The sequence below is a fragment of the Lithobates pipiens genome, unplaced genomic scaffold (assembly GCF_037356315.1).
Source record: "Lithobates pipiens isolate NorthernLeopardFrog02 unplaced genomic scaffold, aLitPip1_a1.2 Scaffold_19, whole genome shotgun sequence".
Taxonomy (NCBI): Eukaryota; Metazoa; Chordata; class Amphibia; order Anura; family Ranidae; genus Lithobates; species Lithobates pipiens.
Genome location: NW_027507764.1, coordinates 166,310,170 through 166,330,296, shown reverse-complemented (window position 1 = coordinate 166,330,296; position 20,127 = coordinate 166,310,170). Strand labels below are relative to the sequence as shown.

The window sequence follows — 20,127 nt, the reverse complement described above, 5'->3', positions numbered from 1 at the left end:
TGCATTACTGATGGGCATCTGAAGGGGTCAGGCATTACTGATGGGGCACATATTGGCACATTTATGGGGACTGATTGGCACTTCGGGCACTGACAGGCATTCCTAATGGAGCACTGACTGGCAGCGGATGGACACTGCTGGGCATTGTTGTGGCACATCTGATGGGAGCAGTGCTGATAATCAATATGCTGATTATCAGCCTCCGATCGGCTCTCCCTGTCAGCGCGAACCGAGGAAAGCAGTTTACTGGCACTACCTGGTTCAAGCTGTGATCAGCTCTGATTGGTCACAGGTGATCATATTGGTAAGGAGCCTCCTTTAGAGGCTCCTCGCCTAGATCGGCGTTGTGGTGTGTCAGACTGACACACAGCAACACAGATCACCACGCTGCACACCCCCACGAGCATGCGGTGGCTCGTTATTCTTATTATCTTGATCCTTATCATATGACGTCCAGTCAGGATAATGGAACCACTGCCCGGCCATCATTCTGCTATAGGCCAGGCAGGAAGTGGTTAAAGGGTAACTCCACTTTCGTGGGGAAAAAAATGCAAATAAAAAAAAACAATATTGCATATACAATTGTGACACAAGTCATATTCTAATGAAATATTATTAAAAATTACCTTTCCTTTTAATCTGCAGCTGCTGTAATTTTCTGAAAATGCAATATGACTATCTAGGGGCATTCTGTACACAGGATATGTACAGACTGCCCCTCAGAAACATAATTTTCTGCTTGTGTGATTGGCTCACCAATTTTCCCAGAAGTCTACACTAAGACACAAGTCCAATTTCCGGCATCCTCTGCAACAAAAATGTAATTTTTAGGTGAGATATTCCCGATAGGAACATGTCTACAGGAATGCAGGCCCAACAGCTTTTCTCAGTGTCCTGCAGGTACCACTCCCATTAGATTCAGTTTCCCATATGGGCACAATTAAACACGCATTAATTTCTTCAGCATAACAAAAGGTAGGAATCTGCAACATAGTTTGTTAAAATCCTTGCAATTTACATACTGTATATCACCAAGGGGGTTTCTTTATTTTTTCTTAACAAAAGTGGAGTTACACTTTAAATTCTGTTCAGCTGTTCTGTAGCAACCTAATTGGCTGACCATTCCACTCTCACTTTAAGTCCAAATGGTCAAAAGATTGCAGGAAGAAAACATAACACTGGTTCAAATACCTTTTCCTCAAATGTAAATACATTATTTAAATGTATATTTAACTTAAAGTCTAACTATAGCCAAGACTTAATTTTTAGTTTTGGATAACATGGTGAAGGATTAGAACTTCTGACAGGGTTTTACTGGTGTCTGGTGCCTAGTTAGAGAGATTTCCCCTCACTTCCTCTCTTGGGGACAACATTTGCACCAGACAGGATGTGATAAAAACTCACCAACAGTAATACCGAACAGAAGTATTTTTATATTTTTATACCCCACCCAATTCTATTCATCAGGGAAAAAGGTGCTCAGCTTCAGCTTCTGCAAACAGCTCCAGAAATGATTATTTTCAACACAAGAAAACACTCTAAGTAAAGATCCTTGGTATCCTTTATTATATCAAAAGCTCAACAGGTAGCCCAGAATGCTTCATGATCCCTGGTTAACACTTCGATCATTGAAGAGAATTACAAAGTACTATTGAGATGGTATAATGTCCCAATAAGGATAGCTTCCTATGTCCCAGTGGCTTCTTCAATGTGCTTTAGGGCCTGTGGACAGGAAGGGACAGCGTTTCACATATGGTGGCAATGCCCCAAAGTAAGCTGTTGCTGAATTGAATATATAATTTTATTTACTCCCTCACTCAGGTCAATCTGCACAAATCCCTGAAACAAGCGTGACTGTGTAGCCCGGTTGGGAATGCGTCGAGACATTTGAGAAGATTGATATATTTTTTTTTTAAGTGAAGATTGCCATAGCTAGGTCCTGTAAGACAGCTATCATACCTTTTGACCTAATCAAGGCAAAATTGTTCTGGATCATAATTAATGAGCATCTTTCAGCCATATTGAATGATAAAGTCAAATTATTTGAGAAATCCTGGGAATCTCGGTGTAAATATCTGACTGCTGAATCCAGGGCTACTTTAGATTAGGAAACGCCCCTTGGCTGAAGGGTTGGCACGTTATTCTTTGTATCTTTCACATATATTCTCCTTATTTCTCTCTCTCTTTCCTATCTTAGTTCTGATTACTAGATATCCACTCACCATATAATATAGTAGGTGAGCAGTAAAATGCACTGGTTTCTAACTGCAGATTATGTTATCACATTTAAAGGTCTCTTCTTCCATGGATTCTGGAACCTTGGTCAATTCATAGAGTTTGTATTTTATAAGTTGCTGTTTTCTAACTGCTTTTATTTAGTAGAAATAAAATGGCTTTGTAATCATGAAACATTCATGTTTGTACATTCTTTCTTTGAAATTCGGAATAAAAACATTGGAAACAAAAAAAGCTCAATGGTATGCTGATTTATTTCAGCCACTCTGGGTCTTACTCATAGCCATGTTGGAGTTTGTGTGCAATTTTTTAACATTTTTGCTGTAAGATGTGCAACAGCAAAAATTACATTTACAAATAAATAAATAAAAATTATACAGTTTAAATTATCTGCAGATGACAATCATTACCAGCTTATTAAAGAAAAAAGCACCAAAATGTCCCCCAGAGCATTTTTTAAAAATCACTGCTCCTGGCCTTATAGATATTTTTCCATTAGGATGTAGGATTTGCAACAGCAAAAATTATGGTTACAAAAAAAGAAAAACAATTATACAGTTTAAATTACAAGAAAATGACATTCATTACTAGATTATTTAAAAAAAAAGCACACAAACCTCTCCAAATGTCCCCCAAAACAAATACCAGACCCTGTCAATAACAGTTGTCAAAGTAATTTGTCCCCTTCACAGGCAGGATTAGAAATTGTAAAAAAAAAAATATATATATATATATATATATATATATATATACAGTGGTGTGAAAAAGTGTTTGCCCCCTTCCTCATTTCCTGTTCCTTTGCATGTTTGTCACACTTAAGTGTTTCGGAACATCAAACCAATTTAAACAATAGTCAAGGACAACACAAGTAAACACAAAATGCAATTTGTAAATGAAGGTGTTTATTATTAAAGGTGAAAAAAAATCCAAACCATCATGGCCCTGTGTGAAAAAGTGATTGCCCCCTAAACCTAATAACTGGTTGGGCCACCCTTAGCAGCAACAACTGCAACCAAGCGTTTGCGATAACGTGCAATGAGGCTTTTACAGCATCCTGGAGGAATTTTGTCCCACTCATCTTTGCAGAATTGTCCTAATTCAGTTACATTAGAGGGTTTTCGAGCATGAACGGCCTTTTTAAGGTCATACCACAACATCTCAATAGGATTCAGGTCAGGACTTTGGCTAGGCCACTCCAAAGTCTTCATTTTGTTTTTCTTCAGCCATTCGGTGGTGGACTTGCTGGTGTGTTTAGGATCATTGTCCTGCTGCAGAACCCAAGTTCGTTTCAGCTTGAGTACACGAACAGATGGTCGAACATTCTCCTTCAGGATCTCTTGGTAGACAGCAGAATTCATAGTTCCTTTTATCACGGCAAGTTTTCCAGGTCCTGAAGCAACAAAACAGCCCCAGACCATCACACTACCACCACCATATTTTACTGTTGGTATAATGTTCTTTTTATGAAATGCAGTGTTCCTTCTACGCCAGATATACTTGGACACACACCTTCCAAAGAGTTCCACTTTTGTCTCATCGGTCCACAGAATGTTGTCCCAAAAGTCTTGGGGATCATCAAGATGTGTTGTGGAGAAATTGAGACGAGCTTTGATGTTCTTTTTGCTCAGCAGTGGTTTTCTCCTTGGAACTCTGCCATGCAGGCCATTTTTGCCCAGTCTTTTCCTGATGGTGGAGGCATGAACGCTGACCTTAACTGAGGCAAGTGAGGCCTGCAGTTCCTTGGACGTTGTTGTGGGGTCTTTTGTGACCTCTTGGATGAGTCGTCGCTGCGCTCTTGGGGTAATTTTGGACGGCCGGCCACTCCTGGGAAGGTTCACCACTGTTCCATGTCTTCGCCATTTGTGGATAATGGCTCTCACTGTGGTTCGCTGGATTCCCAAAGCTTTGGAAATGGCTTTATAACCCTTTCCAGACTGATAGATCTCAATTACTTTCTTTCTCAATTGTTCCTGAATTTCTTTGGGTCTCGGCATGATGTGTAGCTTTTAAGGATCTTCTGGTGGACCTTACTGTGTCAAGCAGCTCCTATTTAAGTGATGCCTTGATTGTGAACAGGTGTGGCAATAATCAGGCCTGGGTGTGGCTAGAGAAATTGAACTCAGGTGTGGACAACCACAGTTATAGTATGTTTTAACAAGGGGGGCAATCACTTTTTCACACAGGGCCATGATGGTTTGGATTTTTTTTCACCTTTAACAATAAACACCTTCATTTACAAATTGCATTTTGTGTTTACTTGTGTTGTCCTTGACTATTGTTTAAATTGGTTTGATGTTCCGAAACACTTAAGTGTGACAAACATGCAAAGGAACAGGAAATGAGGAAGGGGGCAAACACTTTTTCACACCACTGTATATATATATATTTTTTTTTTAATCTTTAAGACCAGGAACACTGCTTTTTTTAAATGCTTAAAATGAAAGATTAAAATGTCCAATTAAATTAGTATTTCATTGAATTGGACATTTTAATCTTTCACTTTAAGTATTTAAAAAACTGTGTTCCTGGTCTTAAAGATTAAAAAAAAATATATATATATATATATATATATATATATATATATATATATATATATATATAAAATTATTATTATTATTATTTTTTTCCATTGGAACATGTTCCTCACAACAGTTCCTACCCCCATATTATTATCACCCTGTCTACTAGCACTAGCACAGAAAATGCACATTTTTAATTTGACATATTCAGTTTCTATTGATTTAAATATGGGGTTCAGTTCAACAAACCCTGCTGGAACTACAACTAGTTCAGCTAATCATTATTTCTAATCCTTTCACCAATTTCATTAGTCAAATTCTGAAAAAAATTAGGGCTTAAAAAGATTCTGTGGAATATGACTGCAAACCTCAACATGCCCCCAAAACATAATCTAAATCCTAACTCTCCATTCACTGTCCTTCAAAACAAGCCTCAACTAACCTTTGTAAATGTAGATACTGTAAAGCAACTCATCCTCAAAACTTACAAGAGAAACAGTCATGCAACTTGGGTCTCTGTATTCTGTCCCCTGTGCACTTGCTCTGTTTTTACATTAAAGATTAGAAAGCTGGTAGGCTGGCAATTCACTGCCAGCAGGGTTAACCAAATTATCTAGTAAGAGAAAATAAGTATTCTCAGAACTTGAGTATGGGGTACTTCAGAGTGCCTGTAGCTAGGAAGTGCTTGGTTTAAAACACTGTTACTTTTTAAGAATATATCATTTATTTTGTCCAAATCCGATCTACACTTTTATTTTAACGCTTAACCCCTCTAAAACTGAATCGTTAACCAAATCCCCTAAAGGTAACCAGCCCCTATTGCAGAATACTTACATCAACACTTTTTGGAAGCAGTGATGCTCAATGCTTACTTACTATTTTGCACTAAAAAGTAACAGAGCTGAGATACCAATACTGAGAGCTAATGATCTAAAGTTTATTTTTTTGTTTATCTTGCTACTTTAATTATGTATGTTTCTCTCTTCCTTACCATTGACTACTAAAGAAAATGTATTGAAAAAAAAGGCATTGTCATACAGATAGATGCTCATCGAAGAAGAGCACTAAATCAAGTCCATTGTGATAACCAAAATCTGTATGCTTTTTTTTAAGATTGCTTGTTAAATTAAAAACTGATGGCATGATGAAATGTTTTTGCATAATCACAGTTCAAGGTCAAGACTTAATGATGATAATGTTGTTTCTGAAGCTTGTTCTGACTCATACTGTTAAAACGCAAAGGAGTCTTTATCTTAAATGATATTATTGGCCCTGAAAAATAATGCTAGTTTACTGCTCTATGAATTATTCATATATTGATAATGCCAGCATCCCGTGCATTATATTATGCACAGAAAACTCTGCTGCCATTTATGCCATGATTTTGTTTTGATTTAATATCTTAATTAATTCTCAAGACAAAACAGTCTCAGTAACATTCTCTAAGGAAATTAGCAACTAAGTGCACCATTCATTGTGTACTACACTTATTGTATAACACTAATTGTACACTAAAAAAATGGATAGCACACATTCTACATAATTTGCACTGTATTTATGCACATATAGCATACATTTTTATACATTATATGTAGATTTTGGGCAATCACACACAAATACTCTTTTCATTTTGCCATTATTATTTTCTCCACCAAAGTCCACTCGAATTCTCATCACTCGAGAACAATATTATAAATGATTTGAAACAATTGATACCTGAAATAGCCAATCAGAAAACCAACTAGGAAAACAGGAGCTTTTTGAATTTCACCATTATATTGTAATGTAGTAAGTAAAAAGTAATATAAGTCTGCTAGTAAATTGCATAGAAATATTGTTATCAAATTCTATTATAAATTGCATGAGCACATTGTTCTAAATGTAAAAACTTGGACACACTTGATAGTTATGGTCATTTATTGTAGGTGGCAAAAAGATATTTTATGCACGTGAATAGAACCTTATTGAATAGCTTTTTGTTGTTGACAGTCATATACCAATTATTTTTTAGAGTGATAATTTTGCTCTATCACTTTCTAGAAAAAGAATGAAGTGGCCTGGATGGGACAAAGGTGCAGTTGCTCCAGAACTTAGTAAATGATCAGATGCTCTGCTGACTTTCATTATCCAATCATGTATAAGCAAAATGCTATTTTTTTTTACTTTCCTTGCATGTGATTGGGTGTTCTTTGCAAAGTGAAGCTTTACCGCGTTTAGTAACCTCTGAAGCAACTGCACTTGTAGAAGGCAACTGCAATTTTCAAAAGTGGTCTATTTGCCTTTAGTAAATCAACCCCTATGAGTCACCTGCTGTGTGCTGGAGGGGGAGAGGTCTTTTGGGAAAAACTGACAAAATTGACCATCTGTAACTGTCAGAAAATATCAGAAAGAGGAGCGATCAGAGAGGAGCAAGTGCTTTGTATTCAGGCTAGTAAACACTATAGTGAAATGTGTTTTTTTTTTCATGTGTAAGGTTTACAAGCACTTTACAGTGATTGTAAGGCTTCATTATTTATTTATTTTAAATAACAAACATGTCATGCTTACCTCCACTGTGCAGTTTGTTTTGCACAGAGTGGCCCCAATCCTCGACTTCTGGGGTCCCCCGGGAGCGCAGATAGCTCCTCCCAGCATCGTATAACTCCCTAGGAGAAGCACTCTCCTGAGGGTGGTTATCTTGAGGGCGTGCACCCGAGTCCAGAATTTGTGTCCATAAATGCAGAATGCCGTATTCGGCCCTGCCCCCGGCAACCACGTCATTGGATTTAATTGACAGCAGTGGGAGCCAATGGCTGCGCTGCTATCAATCTATCCAATCAAGAGCCAAGACAATGGGCAGAGGGGAAGAGCGCGTCTCCAGAGTGGGAATTACAGGACTCAGGTGAGTAAAATGGGGGGCTGGGGGGGCAGTCAGTGACAGAATTTTTTTCACCTTAATGCATAGCATGCATTAAGGTGAAAAAACATGAAGGTTTACAACCCCTTTAAGGTTGCATTATCAGAATGTGTGTGTCAGTGGCTGCAAGATCTGCTTTTATAGCAGGGGCGGATCCAGGGGGGGGGCAACAGGACAATTGCCCCCCCCGAAAATATCACACTGTCACCGACTGACTTGCAGGCTGCAGCGCTGCTATGCCCAAGTCTCTCTCTCTGTCTCATCAGCGATCAGCGGCGCAGAGAGAGAGAGAGAGACTCTGGTGTATTACACAGCGGGACTGGACCAGGAGGAGCTAGGAGGTGGGTGGAGCTGAGCCGTTGGCTTGGCAACCCTGCACTCGTTGCTAGCGCCTGCCCGCCTGGCGTCTAGCAACGAGTGATGTCATTGAGACAGTCACGTGACTCACGTCAGACTCGGAGTCTCAGACTCAGAGCCGACGTCACGTGACAGGAGCTGCCTGGAGGAGCGGTGTAGTGTCATATTTTGCTCCCCATCATAGAATGCTCCCGAAGTGACGTTGCGGCCAGAAATTTAGCACTGCGCATGCGCGATGCGTTCCAAATGCTTGCACATGCGTTTCAGAGGGTTTCCGACAATGTAGGTCAGTGAAACCGTCAGATAATGTCACGGAAGTGAGGGGAGGTAATCGTGACATTAACTTTAGACAGAGCGGCGAAGAGAGAGCAGGTAACTGTGGCTCAGGGAGGGGATTACCTCCCCTCACTTCTCTGACATTATCTGACTGTTTCACTGGTCTGCATTGTTGCAAATCATTTGAAACGCATGGCGCAAGTGTTTGGAACGCATCGTGCATGCGCAGTGCTAAATTTCTGGCTGCAACATCACTTCCGGAGCATTCTGTGATGGGGAGCAAAATATGACACTATAGGGGCACTGTGTGACAGAGGCAGAGCGCCAGCAATCTTCCCTTTATGCGTCCGCCCCTGAGTTTGTTGAGTGTGCTGGCCCCTCCTACCTGCATCACCTCATCCCTCCATCTTGTCCATACTCATCACAATCACTCCCTCCGCCCCGACAGCAGGGAAGTGACGTGGCAAGTGACAATTGGCAACAAATGACAGGTGACATGGCAAGTGGCAATCTGTATCTGGTGGCAGGTGACGTGGCAAGTGACAATCCGCAACGTGTAGCAGGTGACGTGGCAATCTGCAACATGTGGCAGGTAACGTGGCAAGTGACAGTCCGCAATGTGTGGCAGGTGATGTGGAAATCCGTATCTGGTGGCAGATGACGTGGAAAGTGACAATCTGCAACATGTGGCAGATGATGTGGCAGTCTGCAATGTGTGGCAGGTGACATGGCAAGTGGCAATCCGTATCTGGTGGCAGATGACGTGGCAAGTGACAATCTGCAAAGTGTGGCAGGTGACATGGCAAGTGACAATCTGCAACATGTGGCAGGTGACGTGGCAAGTGACAGTCCGCAACATGTGGCAGGTGACGTGGAAATCTGTATCTGGTGGCAGATGGTGTGGCAAGTGACAATCTGCAACGTGTGGCAGGTGACGCGCCAAGTGACAATCTGCAACGTGTGACAGGTAACGTGGCAAGTGACAGTCCGCAATGTGTGGCAGGTGACATGGAAATCCGTATCTGGTGGCAAGTGACAATCTGCAACGTGTGGCAGGTGACGTGGCAAGTGACAATCCGCATCTGGTGGCAGGTGGCGTGGCAAGTGACAGTCCGCAACGTGTGGCATGGCAAGTGACGATCTGCAACTGGTGGCAGGTGACACACTCTGGGCTCTCACTGATTCTGCATTATGGTGAGTTGAACCATTTCATTTTATATAACATTCTATATAACAATGTAATAATAAAAATAATGCGCTTCCAACATCCTGACACCATATTAACCATGGTGCCGTCATGATTGAAACGCTAGCACCAGCCATGTCCCCGATAAATTGCCCGCAAAAAAAAAAGGAATTTCTGGCAGTGCCCCTCCCGAGACTAGACTCTGGATCCGCCCCTGTTTTATAGGAAGCTAAAATATTAAGTATATTCTCTCCATAGGCATTTTCCCCACACAGTTTTCAATAAAATGCTATCTTTGTTTTTATTTTTCTTGATCTAATCCTGCCAGTGAATTGGTGCATAAATTCTTTGACTGCATGTCATTTACGATTTGGCTAATAAAGAACTCTGACTCCTTTGTGGACAGTCTGAGTGATGTAGATGAAAGTTAATTTAAGAAGCATAGCTTTTTACATGACAAGGTTAATTAGAAACAGCCTGTGTTTATATCTGAATACTTTCAATCATCTGAATCTTAAGCAGCTATTTTAAAATACTTAAGAATGTAATGGGTATTTATGTACACTTTGCCAAATCTCAGTCTAAGGTTTCTGTCATTTATTCTGGCATACCTTTTACTAATCACAATTGTTAGTCAAACAGGGAACTAAGCAGTACATGATCTAATTTAGGAGCGCAACCAAAACATAAGTATTAAAAGGAAATGTGGAAAAATGCAGTTGCTCCTAACAGCAGACCTGTTGCTGAAAAAAAAAGATATATATATATATATATATATATATATATATATATATATATATATATATATATATATATATATATATATATATATACAGACAGACCTTTGCCTTTCATTTCTACTTTAAAATCCAGGCCATTTTTTGCGATAGGACACTGTGTTATTTTAACTGAAAATTGCACAGTCGCACAATGCTGTACCTAAATGAAAGTTGTGTTGTTTTTTTCCACAAATATAGCTTTCTTTTGGTGGTATTTGATCACCACTGCGTTTTTATTTTTTGCGCTATAAAAAAAAATCTAAAAAGGTTTCAGGAAGCTGGTTTACTATTGGTCTCCAAAAAGCCTTTTCCATGACTTTGATCTCCCATCTACTAGCCCAATTAACGAGTGCAGAGCTTTTGCCGGGCTTTACAATTTGAAACCTAAGCATAATCTCCAAAGAAAAGAAAAAATTTGTATTAAATGTTTATTTGTAAAATTAAAGCCTCTTACACACGATCAGACTTTAAACAAACTTTCCCGTGGATTTCTGTACAAAGCGTAAATTTGTTAAGCATACACACACCAGGACTTTTTCAACCAACTTCCACCAAATCATGTGTTTTTTTTGCTCTTTACCACTACCCTTTGGTCAAATTCTGTATTGTTGTCTGATCTTTTGCATTGGTTCTGAGCATACGTGTTTGTACTTTGGACTAAAGTCCTATGGTTTTCTGTACACACGATCGGACTTTGCTCCATCAGACTTTTGTTGCCGAAAAGTTTGTCAGTTGGCAGTGAACTTTTGTCCATTGAAAACCAAAAAAGTTTGTCTGATGGAGCGTGCCTAATGCCGCATACACACGACCGGACTATTCGGCAAACTAGGTCCGACGGTCTTCCCGACGGACTTTCGGGGGGAGGTCCGATGGACTTTCTGAACGAAAATGACTTGGCCACACATGACTGGGTTAAGTCCGTTCAAAAATCTGTTCTAAACAAGGAAGTTCAATAGCCAGTAGCCAATAGCTGCCCTTGCGTCGTATTTGGTCCGTGGGACTAGCATACAGACGAACGGTTGTCCGCTGGAGCCCACACATGATCTTATTGTCTGACGGATTCTGGTCCGCCGTACCAAGTCTGCCGGAAAGTCCGATCGTGTGTACGCACCATTAAAACAGCTAATTTGCATGTTTGTTGTCAAAAAGTCAGATCATGTGTATGGGCCTTAAGATGTTATAAAATTAGTGAAAGAGAATATGAACAGTTTATAGACAGCAATCTTAACAAAAAATTAAATTAAGCAAAACCATTACAGTTTTCCTTCAAATATAACCCCTCTCCCTTTTGTATAAACCAGATACTAGCACGCTTACCTTTTCTTTACAAAAAAATCCCGGGGGGGTCCTGTGCCTATTGTGCATGTGCACAGTGGCACCATTCATTCATATTCACTAAAAATGAAGTTGTGCTTTTATAGCTGTTTACACATATAGTCTTTGACATTATACATTAAGGGGAATCTATGATCTATTGTAAGTGTGAAAGTGATATAGTAGGAAATGTGTCCTAATGGGTTGACTAATAAAAAGAAAGAGTAAAAAATAATACTATACACTGCTGGTCCCCTATCTTTGTTTGGGCAGCATGTTAAAGCTGGAAATGCGTGTCCCCCTTCTCTGAATTAACAGTGTCCCCAATAACACTAACCACCTCACCCAACTTTGGAAGTCACTGATCCTATCCCTAGTCCTACAGTAAACTGTTTATATACATTTCTCTATTTGCCTTTGCCTGCAAATATCACTACTTTGCCACACCTTGGCATATTTTACAGTACCCCTGGAAATTACCCAGTCTCAATTCCAGGCTCAGCAGTTCACTATTCCTGAGACTATCACTCTCCCCCTTGCTTGAATCAGGAGCGTAGTGTCACTGGAAATCATTTCCACCCATCCCTGCTTCAGTAGTTTCCCTCAAACATCACAGCTTCCCCTTGAGCTTAGCATCAAAGCAAATCACCAAGTAGGAAGAATGGAAATGACTTGAAGCTTGAAACTTCAAAAACAAGCCAACAATTTTAGATTAATCAAGGTGGTAAATCATATATCTGGATATTTAGAAAATGCCTCTGGGATTTATTTATTTTTTTGGTATGTAAAACTGTAACCAGATATGCTATGGAAAGCATATAGAACATAATTGTATCTGTTAAAGCGGTAATAAACCGCTGGCAATTTTTTTTTTAACCTGCAAGGCAAAGTTATAATGTGCTAGTATTCTTCGCACATTATGTGAATCTTACCTTAGAATGAAGTCCTCCAACGGCGAGCTATCACCACTGAAATCTTCACCTGGTCTTTCTTCTGGGTTCGCAAACTGCATCCGTGTGAGTGGTTGGAGCCGCTGTAATGTCACTCCCGCACATGCGCATGCAAGAGCCGCCGTTTATGGCACAGGACTCTGAAGGAACGGCCCATGTGGCCATTCCCTCAGCGCACATGCGCCGGTGATATCACAGGCTGCATGTACAGTAAATACCTCCTGAACGGTGTACCTTTAGGAGATATTTACAGTACCTATAGGTAATCCTTATTATAGGCTTACCTATAGGTACAATTCATGCATGGGAGTTTACTCCCACTTTAAAATAATGTGTAATGTTGTTGTAATGTGTAAAAAGCTGCACAATAATGCATATAATATATGATCTGTTCTTTTTCTGTGATCTAAGCCCTGAAAGTGTAATCTCTATAGCTGATTCAGTGGTGATGAGATAGTTTCACTTAGGCTCCACTCACACTTGAGCATACTGCAGTGACACCTTTTTTGTGCGTTTTTGCGGTGCGATTTTAGAATAACAACATTCATTTGAATGAGCCTTCCTCCATTCCAAAAACACTCTAAAGGAGCTCACGTACCAAATTATGGCACAGAGCTAGTTTTTTTTGGTGGTGCAATTTTCTGCTGCAATTTTAGCGTGTTTTGTCTCTAGATATTTATGTCAAAATTGTGATTTCCAAGTTGTTCACAGGATTCTGCCAGCGATTCCAGTACGCTCAGGTGTGAATGGAGCCTTATAGTATCAGTAGCTTGGCAGCAGACAAAAGCTTTAATCAAAAGTTTGTGCAGATTATAACAGCTTAACATCAGAGTGTGTCTACCTTCAGCAGCATAATACGGTACATGTGATGATTGAATGCTAAAGCATGAAGGGTGGAATAAATAGTGTGCATCTCCTAGGCACGGGACACAATTATTAAAAGGCAAACAACACAAATTCATGTGTAACATGATAGTTCTATACAGTTCTATCATAGTTTTATCTCAAAAAAGCCTATGGACAGCTTTGAACATACACATTAGTGGAACAGGCAGTCAGCAAAACTGGTTATATTCATTCTGGAAATCAGCACACGTCCTCTGTGACTTAGCCTATAATAATTTCCCTTCTAGAAACTGTTCAGCGGTGATAATGATCACTGTATGATGCAGATACTGTAGCTACTAAAATAATACGCATACAAATCTATATATACATTTTTATTTCAAAATGTATGAAACAGCAATCATGTAAAACACAATACATCTTGTAGCGGTGCCCCCGTGGGGTCGCTATCCGTCGTAGTTCCACACGTCACCCTGCTTGGCTAGGCATTCACATCCAGACACACTTTGTCAGACAATGAACAGTCCTTCAGCTTGTTTTTCTTGTTTTTGTTACAGAATTTAACTTGGATAGGGAAAAGGGACATGGATGCCCAGATATTTAATCTTGATGAAGTGAACAAATGATCTTAGATATATATTGGAAGTCTCTAAAGCTCCTTACTCCAGCACATCACTCGAGTCAACTCCACTTTCTCTATTATGCAATCATAGATTCCTGTCACAGTTAGCACATGGTTAGGCCTCACTCTGAATAAGTCCCAACTGTTCAATAGCCGCCAGTTTCTGGCAGGGGTCTGCAGGACCCTTTGGTGTAGCAACTAATAGCAATGAAAAATAAGTACTTTTGTCCTAACTGAATTTTGGTGGACTACTGGTCCCAGTAAGTCGTGTGCAAGTCCGCCAACCCTCCTGGCTGCAGCAACTTGACTCTAACACCAATGACATCACAGTCTCTCCCTCTGGCTTCCATCCAATCCTGGCATGTCTCTCCCAGATCTCCACATTGAGCCTGTCACACACCGACCCCGGAATGGATCCCTCCTAGTGACTTGCCTTGCAATGCTCCCCGCTGCCCCCTTCCTGCTCCTGTTCAAGACACTCCAAGATAGCTTTTGTATGAAGGGGTTCCTTCCCAGCTCCCGAGCTCCAGACCCAGATTCACCAACCCCCAGAAAGGGCGCTCCTCAAAAAGCCATGACAGCCTAACACTCCTTCACTAGTTCTTCCACCCAATAACTCCTCCCACAGGAGACTGACCATGAATATAGATTGGCGGCCTGTCCCCTGCCAATCCTAGTTGGGGATTGGTCAGGGCTGCCAGATACACTCCATCCCACTCCAATCCTCTGCCCTGCCTCTTTTCCAGAACCCTCTAGAAACAGAGGAGATGCCAGGGAGATGAAGTGCATGTCAGTCACCTGCTGCTACTCCCAAAACCACTCCCCAGCCCCCAGATCAAAACAAACAGGCCTAGATCACTGCTAGGCTTGCCTAAATGTACCTGCACTGACTGTAAAAAACAAAACCACTACCTAGAGCACATCCTACCTAAGGTAGAGGGGGATGCAATCTAATATACATTATTCTGTTTAGTTGTGCAGGCCAATGCACTACATAGCTGTTGGTGGATCTAAAGGAGATTGTCACATTAAAGTGCAATACCCATATTTCATCACTCATCACAGTATAGTTACATATAATAAAGTGCAATATATGACATAAATTGCATTCAAATGAACTCCGCCGTCATTCCACTGAGCATACACGTAAGTGGTAATATACACCCGGTTGGCCCCTCTCACACTAGGGATGGTGAAGCCGGGCTGTAATGCAATATAGTAATTGAACCCAGGTGCATGGCGGAATGTAAGAGCATATACTGTTGTATGTTGTGGTGCAATTTTTTTTAATAATAAAAGGTTTTACACGATTTGAACTCTTTTCTGGCTTTTTAATGATGATCCTGGAAATTCTGTTGAAGGAAAAACTGGAACAGTTCCTGGATAATTGATTCACTGAGGACATATTGATATACTCTACTTGGGGAGGGTTGTGGTTTTCTGGTAAGTTCTCCTGAGTGGTGGTGGAGGCACATTGGTGGAGTAATGTACTGAGGATAAACTGTGGACTATGTTGCACTTTATTTGCGCAAGGCACTTTTAATTATATAGGACATTCAGAGAAGCATTTAAGTGAATGCAATTCATGTCACATAATGCAATTTTATTATATGTAACTGCACAGTGATGTGTGATGAAATATGGGTATTGCACTTTAACAACTTAATCACTGGAAGAACTTACCCCCTTAATGACCACACAATTTTTTACGATACGGCATTGCGTCATTTTAACTGATAATTGTGTAGACGTGCGACACTGTACTCAAATAAAATTGATGTCCTTTTTTTTCTCACAAATAGAGCTTTCTTTTGGTGGTATTTAATCACCTCTGCAGTGTTTATTTTTTGAGCTATAAACAAACAAAGAGCGAGAATTTTGAAAAAAAATATGTTTTACTTTTTGCTATAATACATATCCCCAAAAAATTTAAAAAAAAAAACGAATTTATTCATCAGTTTAGGCTGATATATATTCTTCTACATATTTTTGGTAAAAAAAAACACAATCACATCTACAAACTATGAGATAGAATTAGGTACTTTTTTTTTTTATTGTTTTTACTGGTAATGGCAATGATCTGGGACTTTTAGCATGACTGTGACATTGTGGCGGACAAATCTGACCCCAAATTACACTCGCCGGTGGATGTCGAATGCGCGACCGCCCACAACTGCTTCTACGTGAGCCGCCGTACATGTACGGCGATTCACGCAGGAGAGCCAACCGTGGTCGTTAATTGGTTAATTTTTAAAGAGAGCTGTGTATTATAAGAGCAAATTATTGGAACACTTATTGTGTTACACACAGCAGCTTAGAGTTTTCCATTGAGAGTGGGGGAATTTGGTATAAATAGATTACAAACAGATTGTAATACTTGTGGTCAGATTTAAAGGTACACTGTGATAACAGAAATATGTGATGACTGGTTTTAGCATTTTGCTGCAACCAAAGTATGTCATATGTCAGGAGCATGGAGGGGCTATACGTACACTGTAAATGTCACAAGCCGACTGTAAGCTTTTAGATGGAAGCAAACTGTATAGCCCCTGGATTGCTTTCACAGACACCTGAAATCCGTGCTCCCCACTGTGTTTCCTAGACTCCTCAATCCCAACTGCTTGCCTGGTACCTACAGGAGGTTACTGGTTAGAGAGGGGAGGGAGTCCAGTGAACATTCATGCACTGATCTTCCCTAGCTTGTAAGAACATGGAAACAATAAAGATTTTGTCACTTCTGTTTTTTTTATGTTACTTTCCCTGGCCTGTGGCTAGAAAGAAAGCTAATGGAGCACAATCAGCAATCCATTAGCTTTAGTGGAGTGCACAGGAGACATTGGGGGTCTAATAGACCCCTGAATATTCATTAAAGAGAGCCTGTCACTATAAGAATGCTATCACATGATGACAGCAATAAAGGTAAAGTGGTAGTAAATTTTCAGGATAATGCCACGATAGTATGTACGGCATAGTAGTACATTAGTGCATATTTAACTATCAAAGAAAACCCTCCAATGGTGCATTGTCACCATTGCCAGAGCTTCCATCTTTGCCCAGTCTGTTTCAATGGCCGGGCTGCAGTGACTTCACTTTTACTCATGTGCATTGGAATCATGACCCTCAATGCAGAATGCACTGCCCATGTGTTGGTGGTGTCATCAGCTCCTACAACTATGAATCTCTCCTGAATGGCACACGTTTAGGAGATATTCACAGACCACAGTATCTACAAGTAAGCCTTGTAAGCTCACTTGTAGGTACAAGTAAAAAAGCTGCATTTACTACTGCTTTAAAAAAAAAAATTCTTCCAAGCACTTAAAAAACCAAAACAAAAATGTTGACTACCCTCATATACATACATTAATACAGTATGTAAGCACACATGTTGGGTGATCCAACTTGTGAAAATTGTTAATTGTGCTACACATGTTATATATCACTGCAAACAACAGAGTGAGATAAATAATTCTAGGGCCATTATCCATGGTTAACTCTAAGCTGATAACCTGTAAGAGCTTTTAAATCCTTGTCTGTGGAAATTTTTCGACACCGTAGTTTCTTACCTTTTCAAGGGCACATGCAGTTTTAAGTCTTGACATTTTTTAAGTCTTAACATCAATTAACTCTAACAACATCTTGTATATATTACCAAAAATTGGGTAATATTTGCATTTGTTTGCACTAAAATAAATGTTAGTGTATTTCTTACTGAAAATTTGCATTTGATAAACTGTAAATATGTGACAAAAAATATGGAACTACTACCATATTATTCTCCAGGGACTCTGCGTTTAGAAAATATATACTGGTTGGAGGCTTTAAATAATCTTCAGGCCTAAAAGGATTAATGTGCACAAAAAACACAAAAACAATGCAATTGAGATACTTTACTGAAGGACAGAACGTTCACTTAACAAAGTGAATGTTCACTTTTTTAGATAACAAATGAAGCTGAGTTCAGTCTGAATATCCAGTCATATGCAAGTGAAATAAATAAAAGAGAAACAGGATTTTGCTTGCACATGACTGGTTAATCCAAGTAAAAACATGTTCCTTTATTTAACAGGATAAGTAAACATTGTCTACTCCTAAAACCTGATATGTCTTTAAATTCACAATTGCTGGAGATTTCTTTATCACAATGTATGTATAGATAATATTTCTGGCTCACTCGGTAATCATACATATGTTTTTTTTTTTCCAAGGTCATCCAAGATTTTTTAATCAATTGTACGCTGGAATGGATCATTACGCCCTGGCAGCAAGGTTTATTACAGAAGCTTTGAACCCAAGTGTGTAAGTTGTATTTCATTTATTAAAAACACATTGAAGTCAGAGCTGATTCCTTAAGAAGTAGTATGTGTTCACTTAGCAAAGAGAATGTTCCCTTTGTTTATTGAATGAAGTCCAATTTCGTGTAAGGATTTTTTTTAGCACAACACGTGATGATTGAGGTGAACATAGCTTTACGCGATTTGCTAAGATCTGTGGAAATTCCATTTAATAAACACCCCATAAGAATGTACAATATCTCACAAAAGTGAGTACACTCCTCATATTTTTGTAAATATTTTATGATATCTTTTCATGTGACAACACTGAAGAAATTACACTTTGGTGCAAAGTAAAGTAGTGAGTGTACAGCTTGTATAACAGTGTCAACTTGCTGTCCCCTTAAAATAACTCAACACACAGCCATTAATGTCTAATCTGCTGGCAACAAAAGTGAGTACACCCCTAAGTAAAAAAGTCCACATTGGGCCCAGTTAGCCATTTTCCCTCCTTGGTGTCATGTGACTCATTAGTGTTTCAAGGTCTCAAGTGTGAATGGGGAGCAGGTATGTTAAATTTGTTGTTATCAATCTCACTCTCTCATACTGGTCACTGGAAGTTAAACATAGCACCTCATGGCAAAGAACTCTCTGAGGATCTGAAAAAAAGAATTGTTGCTCTACATAAAGATGGCCTAGGCTATAAGAAGATTGCCAAGACCCTGAAACTGAGCTGCAGCACGGTGGCACAGACCATACAGCGGTTTAACAGGACAGGTTCCACTCAAAATAGGCTTCACTATGGTTGATCAAAGGAGTTGAGTTCATGTGCTCAGCGTCATATCCAGAGGTTGTCTTTGGGAAATAGACCTATGAATGCTGCCAGCTTTGCTGCAGAGGTTGAAGGGGTGGGGGTTCAGCCTGTCAGTGCTCAGACCATACCGCGCACACTACATCAAACTGGTCTGCATGGCTGTCATCCCAGAAGGAAGAACGATGATGCACAAGAAAGCCCACAAGTGTGTCTTGCCTATAGTTAAGGATGGTGGTGGGAGTGTCATGGTCTGGGGCTGTATGAGTGCTGCTGGCACTGAGGAGCTACAGTTCATTGAGGCAACCATGAATGCCAACATGTACAGTGACATACTGAAGCAGAGCATGATCCCCTCCCTTCGGAGACTGGGCCACAGGGCAGAATTCTAACATGATAACGATCCCAAACACACCTCCAAGATGACTACCTTGCTAAAGAAGCTGATGGTAAAGGTGATGAACTGGCTAAATATGTCTCCAGACCTAAACCCTGTTAAACATATGTGGGGCATCCTCAAACAGAAGGTGGAGGAGCGCAAGGTCTCTAACATCCACCAACTCTGTATGTCATCATGGAGGAGTGGAAGAGTACTCCAGAGAGGCAACTTGTGAAGCTCTGGTCAAACTCCATGGCCAAGAGAGTTAAGGCAGAGCTGGAAAATAATGATGGCCACACAAAATATTGACACTTTGGGCCCAATTTGGACATTTTCACTTAGGAGCGTACTCACTTTTGTTGCCAGTTTAGACATTAATGGCTGTGTGTTGAGTTATTTTGAGGGAACAGCAAATTTACACTGTTATACAAGCTGTACACTCACTACTTTACAAAAAATGTGAGGAGTGTACTCACTTTTGTGAGATACTGTATGTTCAAAGCTTGCTGCTCTCCTCTAGGAGTTCACTGTGCAATCACCTGGTGCATGCCCGAACTCTGTGATTATTCTCACAAACATTCTCACCATGTGCCTGCAATAAAATTAAAGGAACCCTTGAAATATTTTCTTTTCCCATTAAACTGGTGCTAAACATACTTTGTCTGCAGCTCATGGTCCATTTATAT

General features: G+C 40.0%; 1 protein-coding gene across 1 annotated transcript in view; it reads left to right on the top strand.

The window, feature by feature from the left end:
* GADL1 (glutamate decarboxylase like 1) overlaps positions 1 to 20,127 on the top strand; it is a 386,628-nt gene that overhangs the window by 119,241 nt on the left and 247,260 nt on the right. Inside the window, exon 4 of the mRNA XM_077491458.1 lies at positions 18,186 to 18,276. Within this exon, the coding sequence (XP_077347584.1) occupies positions 18,186 to 18,276 (91 nt within the window). The remainder of the gene's footprint in view (positions 1 to 18,185; positions 18,277 to 20,127) is intronic.